Below are 8,250 nucleotides of genomic sequence, written 5' to 3'. Positions count from 1 at the left end.
AAACGATTAAAAATAATTAATTCAAAATTTTTGTTTATAATTTTTGTAAAATATATTGTGCAAGGAAAGAAGCTAAGAAATCAAAAAAATAAATAAATGAAATTATTGAAATTTAAATTAAATACTTAAAAGTACAATATTTTTACTTCAAAAGAATTATTGCTGTGAAAAGTGCCGCTGTTGACTGTGAATACCCTTATCGTCAGCTTGTGCGTGAGTGTGCTCGTAGATTTTAAAACAATTTTACAATAACAAAAACGTAAACAATAAAATCAACGTCAAAATGTCTACACAACTGGAGTTTATCATGCAACTGTATATGATGAATTTGTTGCAACAACAACAGCAACAACAACAACAGCAATTGCAGCAGCAGCAACAACAACAGCAGCAAATGCATAATCTTCCCTCACCCAGTAAGCGTGAAATGGAGATGGACATCAGCAGCAGCACAATGACAACAGCAACAACATTCGTCGATGCGACACAACAAACACAGCAACAGCAACAACACCAGCAGCAGCAGCAGCAGCAGCCGCACAATCCAAGAACGCATTCACGCAAAAATTCGCAAACCACAACCACCACCATCACCAACTGTAGTAGTAGCAGTAGTTGTACCACCCGTAGTCCTAATAGTAATTCCAACTCCTCAATAGCCATACAACAACAGCAACTACACAATACACAACACAACAAACTCTCCCCCCTACAACAGTTACTGTTCGGCCAATTGTCAGCACCACCGCCACCAATGCTAGCGACCACACCGCCCGCACTTACCGCGCCGTCGAATTTATTGTTAACACCAACAACACCGAATTCGGGCATGTCTGCGGCGGCGGCGCTATCATTGGCAGCGGCTGCTTACAATGTTTCTGCCGCCAGTCAATTTCCCGTTCAAACACACATTTTCCCCACAAACGATTTAGCTTCTGATGTAGGCCATATTACAGCTGCTAATTCTCTTCAATCTTCTACAGTGACATCTACGCCCACCGAAGATGAAGAGCGGGTGGAAGAAGGAGCTGAGGTGGCGGCGGCGTCAACGCAGCTGGACGAGGACGATTGCAGTCCATTGGACAATGCTTCGACCACATCCAACGACGTTGAAGATGTCAGTGACACCGTTACGGTGGAGGAGGAGAAGTATCGTGCACAAGCGCAGGATTTATCCGATAGACGGACAGATCGTTGGCATGAGTGTAGGCAAGCAGATGCAGAAGAATGTGGGATAAAGGCGCAGCAACAACACCAAAGCGATGATGTAGTCGAAGCTGTAGAGGTGCTTGATGACGATGAGGAGGACGAAAAGCCATTGGCTAGTCTGCGGCATAGCAGCGCTGAGACACGTTGCCTGAGGACAAGAAGTAATGTGGATGCGCGAAACTCTTCGAACTCTTTGGACGGTTCTACGAGTGTGGTAAGTTAAATCATGTTTGTGATCAATGTATTAACCGTTATATGAAGTTAAAGTTTTGACCCGTTTGAAGAAAGCGAGTTCCGTATGAAATTGCGAATTTAAATCCGACGCATTCTAATTAAACTGCGTTTCCTATGTTATATTTATAACCCGAACAGGGTATCTTAAGTGTATCACGTAGTTTGCATTCGAAAGGAAATAAAATATACATACATACATATATATAAATGATCACTGTGACGAGCTGAGTCGATTTAATTATGTCCGACTGTCTGCCTGTATATATGCGAACTAGTCCCTCAGTTATAGAGTTATCGAGCTGAAGTTTTGAACACGTCCTTTTCCCCCAAAGAAGCTGCTCACTTGTCGGAATATCTAGCGACAGAACTCTGACGCTACAACAACAAAAACCATTATAGAATTTATGTAGCTGTCATGCAAACTGAAGTCTTGAAATCAAGTTTTTATATAGAAAACTTTTATATTTGACAAGATGCCTTCCGGAAATTTGACATAGATTATTGTACAAGGGAAGATTTCAATTTCGACTTCGTCCTTTAGCTCGCCTTCAAACGGATGTTTTCTGGCTACCCAGAGGATACTTGGTTAAAGACCGGAAATCGTGAGCTGCTTAAGCCATATGTAAAAGAATCGTTTCTGGCCTCTCCCAAGTGAATGGCAATGGTGAAGAAAAAGAAGAAGGTCTCAATTTACCGAACGTATTATTCAAATCGGAACACTATAGCATATAGCTGCCATAAAATCTGATCGATCTAAATTAAGATCTTGGAAGGAAAACCTGAACGTGAGAATAATCTGGAAGGAAAACATGGAACTGGGAAGGGCTTCGATGCAATCGAATTGAACGTAGTGAAATATTTTAATTTTAAAGTCGGTTTTGGTATATAGAGTACCAAAGGAATAATTTCGATCTTCAGCTCAATCTTCAAATACATCGACCGAAGTATGAAATTCCACTTAATTCTGACTAAATATGATATACTACATACATACACACATATATAATTATTAAAAGGGTGTGGAGTAGACGCAGAGCAGATGTTGTTGTATCGGCAGAAAACATTACTGAAGTAATTTCGAGGAATGATGCCAATTAACAGCACTTGTTCGGATAAAAACCCGGATCTATTCCAGTTACTTAGGCCCGACGGTCGTGGAAACGACATAGCAGAGTTGTTGTTGTAGCGGCAGAAAACATTCCTAAAGTAATTTCAAGGACTGATGCCAGCGACAGTTCTTGGCCGGACAAAAATCCGGTTCAGTTCCGGTTACTGAGACCCAACTCTCGTGGGAACGAGTGCAGAGTCGCTGATCTTAACCGCTGGCTAGTCTTAAAATTGAATAAGACACTTAAACGGTTATTTTAGCTTAATTGCTAACAGTATTTACTTTTCTTTTGCGAACTGTCTTTTTGTTTATGTTATTTTGACATCACTGCCAATGATTACGGACTTTTATTCGGAATTCGAAAAATCAATGCAGATTTTGAAAGAATATCCCACTTAAGGTTAATTGAAAAAGCGGTACGTGTATACATACATATGTATGTACATATATATGTATTTATAAGTGGAAAAATATATACATATCTCAAAGTGATGTATGTACGTACAAATGTTCGAACGCTATGTTTATATGTACATGGTATCAATTACCAGTCTGCTGACTTACAGCTGGGCAAGATCAACAACAAATTCGGCAACAATGTTGCAGCCGATTTTAAATAACAAAAAAAAAAATGAAATAAGTAAACAAAAGTTAAACGACAACTTCATTTCTAATGAAAATACGAGCGTTTTGAGCAAATAAACTTTATAATGATGTGCAAAGATTTCCAAGAGGAGAGCTCGCGTGGGCTGATTGAACGTGCTCGCCTTCTCATATGTATATGTATGTATGCACATTATACATACATACATGTTTGTAGTTGGTAATTCACAGCACAATTTGTTTCTGATTGAGTAGTATGTCGCTGAAATGTCGAGTGATGAAAAAAATGCTGCTGATATCAATAAGAAAACTCTACAGGCGTTCCAGAAATCAGTAAACAGAAGATGTTGATTCGAATCTTAATTCCGAAAATGAAACCTACCACTACTAGATGAAACACTCTCCATAGATTAGTAATTTTCCGCAGACCGATTAGAATGCTACATCAACGTTATTGTTTTATTGTACAAAATTAAAATTTTAGTTTTATATAACCAAACTAAAACACAAATTTAAATCTCTTTTTAGCCTTACATAACACCCACGAAGCAACCGGCCGATTCCACGCATTACCTTTCACAACAGAGCACTACAGAGCTCGCTCAAGATGTAGCCGGGCCGTTTACACAACTCACAGAAAACGAGAGTGCCAACATGACACCAATGTCGCTTGCGAAAACCTTACTTACACCACCCTCTAGTGACCAGTTGCCCACAGCGATTCACAAAAAACATAGTCTACATCCAAGCACACAGACGCACAATACTGAGCTAATACAGCAAGCGGTTGGGGTAGCTGGTCTAACTGGCGCATCAGGCATAATGAGTCTGAACACCGTTAGCAGTTTAGATGCATTCCTGCAAAACGAAGAAAATCTCAAGAATCTGCGTAAAGTCTCGTCTTATTTGGAGTGTGAGAATGTGCTCTGTCGACAGGAGAATCTACGCGAACATTTCCATTGTTTCGATGAGCCTTGTCAGGGTAAGATATTGAGCAAGAAAGATGATATTATTCGACATTTGAAATGGCATAAGAAACGTAAGGAGAGTTTGTTGCTCGGTTTTGCACGTTTCTCTGCCTCGGATGACTGTGAGCCTGCTTATGGCGCCGGTTGCACGTATTGTTGGAAGCAAACGCATTATCATTGTGTCTACGAGGATTGCCCGAAGGTTTATGTGAGCACGAGCGATGTGCAGATGCATGCGAATTTCCATCGCAAGAACTCGGAAATCGTACAGGAAGGCTTCCGACGCTTTCGCGCACATGAAAATTGCAAAATCGAAGACTGTCCATTCTATGGCAAGAAGACGTCGCATTATCACTGCTGTCGTGAGGGTTGCAATCACACGTTCAAGAACAAGGCTGATATGGGTAAGTGTTGGACGGAGCGCAATAATTAGTTGGCGCTGTCTGTCAGATGTTTGAAGTCTAATTCTAATTATTTATGCAGATAAACACAAGTCATATCATCTGCGCGACTATCAGCTCACACAGGATGGTTTCAAGAAAATACTTAAGACCGAGGCTTGCCCTTTCGATGGTTGCAAGTTCTCCACCGTCTGCAATCACATCCATTGTGTGCGCGAGGGCTGTACTTACATTCTGCACTCAAGCAGTCAAATGATCAGCCATAAGCGCAAGCATGAACGCCTCGATGGCGAGCAGGCCTATCAGAATTTCAAGAAACAGAAGGACTCCAGCGGTGAGGATTCACCAGCATCGATTGCCACGACAACCGCAGCGGCCAGTACCGTTGTTGCTACTAATGTGACCACGCACACCACCACACCATTGTCTTCGCTCAGCGCTGATCGCTTTTTGGCGCGCAAACGTGGGCGTCCACCAAAGAAAATCGTAAGTGAAGTAATATAAAAAGTTTTGCGAATTTATTTTTAGTTGTTTTCTCTATTTATAGGAATTGCCCGCTAAGGCTGAGTCAGCCAAGCGCATTAAGTTGGAGCCCACCACTGACCAAGTGGCTGGCACTGCTGATGCTACCGCACAACTTGCCAACAGCGCACAAATACCCAGCGCTGCTGCGAGTCTCTTCCCACCACCCTTCCTGCCCAACTTCAATGCTGCCACTGCAGCCGCAGCTGCGGCAGCTGCTGCACAGAGCATGCAAATGCAGGATCCCAATACACCAAATATGCAGTTGACCCATCTGATGGCGCTCTTCCAGCTACAGAACCCACTTTTCTACCAAAATCTCTATCCGGGTGGTATGCCAGCGAATATGGCGAGCATGTTGGGTGCTGCGGCGGTAGCTGGTGTAATGCCACCCGCAACGGGTCTGTATGGTAACATGTCGACTTTTGGTGGCTCGGCGGGTGCGACCATCAAATCGGAATACGGTGAGAAGCAGCAACAGTACAAGGAGTGAATGTGAGCCGCTGACAAAGCAGTTTGTTGAATAGGTTATGGTGACAGGGGTCGCCAAGTAGTTTGAAATATTGCAATTAAATTTGCATGCCGTGGTTTGGACATCGCAGGTCCTCAAAGGGTTATCTGTTAGTTGTTTTGACAGTCTGAGGACTTTCACTGTACCGTTTGAGTTGACGGTTTAAAAGCTTCAGTGCAAATTATTGCAATAGCTTTAAGAGCACTTTGGTCCCTTAGGAGGGATAATAGGTCGGTGCGAGTTCTTCGACTCAACGCGTTTGTATCGGAACTTTATAACGGCATTCATAAGATAAAAGCTTAATGGAACATACCTGCATCGTTTTCTGAGTCTATAAAATTTGTTTCATCTTCTAACAAAATTTTATTGTAAATGGCTCTCTAGTGAAACCAGGAATATGTGAATACAAGTAGGAAGTAAAATATATATATTTTTTATTTGATAGCTTAAATTCATTTCGATCCCATAATACTTTAGTAAAAATTCTCTAGACCCCATATATTTCTAGATCTAACTCTCAAACAATTAATGCGCTTCATAACTTTACTTAGGAAAAAGCTTCTTTGGCAACTTTTCAAAAATTGTGCAAGCTCATTGTTTAAAGCTTTAAGCTTTTTTCAATGGTAGTTGTTACACAAGTAGGAAAGCTGGCAAAAAACCTTTTTGGGTGTCTTTAGTGTCTTCCGGAATAAAATTGACAGTATGTGAAAGTATAAACTTTTATATAGGATTTTGTTGTACCTTATATAATAAATGTTTAGCGGGTTGTGTGTCTTAAATTATTAAAAAAAAAATTATCATAATAAGGATAAATGAAATAAAAATATTCGCGGTTTATATATATTTTTTTTTCATTATTAATAAAAAAAATATTTTTAATAAAAAATTTAACGAACAAATTATAACTGTGATTTCCTTAAAATAATTGTAAATAAATGCGAATAATTTAAATTGTTAATTGATTGGTGTGTATTCATATGTAATTTATATTATTAAAAATAATTCAATGTGTTTCAAAATTAAACTTAAATACAGTTAAAAATAGTAGACAATAAATTTTAAATAAAATATTTCCATTAAAATCATTTTTTTTTTCTTACTTATTTAATGAGGTTTTTTGTAGAAAATATCTACCTTAACAGTAATATATAAGTTGAAATAAAGGTCATTGAACTTGCTGAGGGTCTTTGACAACGCAAAGGTCAGGCGACGATTCAAGAGCTTTCATGTGACCAGTGTTTACGTCGATAGCCAGGCGGCGAGTAAAGCAATAATCTCACATGGCATTGTAGTATAGTAGGTATAGTGGCAGCCGGAAAGCGGCGGCATACATATATAGTATACCGGATTCCAGGTGACAAAGGAATTGTAGTAGAAGAGATTGCCAAAAGTGTTATCCGTCTGGCTACCGAACCAGTACAGGAAATACGGAGTTACTAAAAACAATACACGAAGAAATTTCCGAAAAGGCTGACAGACGGATCAAGGAGAGATGGAATGACCTAAGGACATGCAAGGTCATCAAAATCATGTACATGAGCGCAGGCATTATCTAGAACTCGAATGAAATATCTATGACGATGGAGCGGACGTTCTGTTGCCCGACCATGAAGAAGCTCGAATAGCATATATCCGTTTGAAGAACAACAAAGCGACGGTGGCCGATGGATTGCCGGCCGAGTTATTCAAATACGGCAGCAAAGAACTGATAAGGAGGATGTAGAATATGGTTGGACGAAAGCATGTCCGACGATTGGAATTTAAGTGTGCTCTGCCCAATCCACAAAAAGGGAGATCCCACAATCTGCTTCAACTACCGTGGGACAAGTCTCCTCATCATGACATATAAGGTTCTATCGGGCGTCACCAACAAACTGATCGGACCTTATCAGTGTGGCTTTAGGCCTGGAAAATCAACAACTGATTATATATTTACCATATGCCAAATTTTGGAAAAGACCCTTGAAAAGAGAATCGACACATACCACCGCTTCGTCGGTTTCAAAGCTGCTTTTGACAGCACGAAAAGCAATTGCCTTTTTGTTTTTATGTCTGAGTTTGGCATCTCCGCAAAACTAATACGGCTGTGTAAATTGACGTTGTACAGCACCAAAAGCTCCAACAGGATCGGGAAGGACTTCCCTATCGTACGACTTTTTTCAACCTACTGGTGGAGAAAATAACTCGAGGTGCAGAACTGAATTGAGAAGGCAGAATCTTTTACAAGAGTGTACAGCTGCTGACGTACTTTGATGATATTGATATCATTGAGCTCAACAACCGCGCTGCTAGCTAAACTTTCTCCAGACTGGATAGAGTAGCGAAGCAAATGTGTCTGTTAGTGAACTAGGGCAAGACGAAATGTCTCCTGTCATCAAACAGACAGTAGTCGCACTTGCGTCTTGGCTCCCACGTCACTGTTTACAGTCATAAATTCAAAGTCATACAGAATTTCATCTATTTTGGAACCAACAACAATACAGCCTTTAAAATCCTACGCAGAATCGTTCTGGCCAACAGGTGCTACTTCGGACTGAGTAAGCAACTGAGAAGTAAAATCCTCTCTCGACGAACAAAAACTCTGTAAGTCACACATTATTCCCATCCTGTTATTTGATGCAGAGGCCTGGACGATGACCACATCAGATGAGTCGGCGTTACGAGTTTTTGAGTCAAAGGTTTTGCGGAAGTCCT

General features: G+C 40.5%; 1 protein-coding gene across 1 annotated transcript; it reads left to right on the top strand.

Moving 5' to 3' along the window:
• Window positions 1-283: 283 nt before the first annotated feature.
• LOC120782500 (transcription factor castor) lies at window positions 284-5,641 on the top strand. Its single transcript, XM_040114807.1, has 4 exons — window positions 284-1,423; window positions 3,683-4,526; window positions 4,606-5,009; window positions 5,071-5,641. The coding sequence occupies exons 1-4, from the start codon at window positions 284-286 to the stop codon at window positions 5,536-5,538; spliced, it is 2,856 nt and encodes a 951-aa protein (XP_039970741.1). The 3' UTR covers window positions 5,539-5,641.
• The last annotated feature ends 2,609 nt before the right edge of the window (window positions 5,642-8,250 follow it).

The sequence above is a fragment of the Bactrocera tryoni genome, chromosome 1 (genome assembly GCF_016617805.1).
Source record: "Bactrocera tryoni isolate S06 chromosome 1, CSIRO_BtryS06_freeze2, whole genome shotgun sequence".
Lineage (NCBI taxonomy): Eukaryota > Metazoa > Arthropoda > Insecta > Diptera > Tephritidae > Bactrocera > Bactrocera tryoni.
Note: the sequence above shows the minus strand (reverse complement) of the source record. Positions and strands in the feature narration are given on the sequence as shown.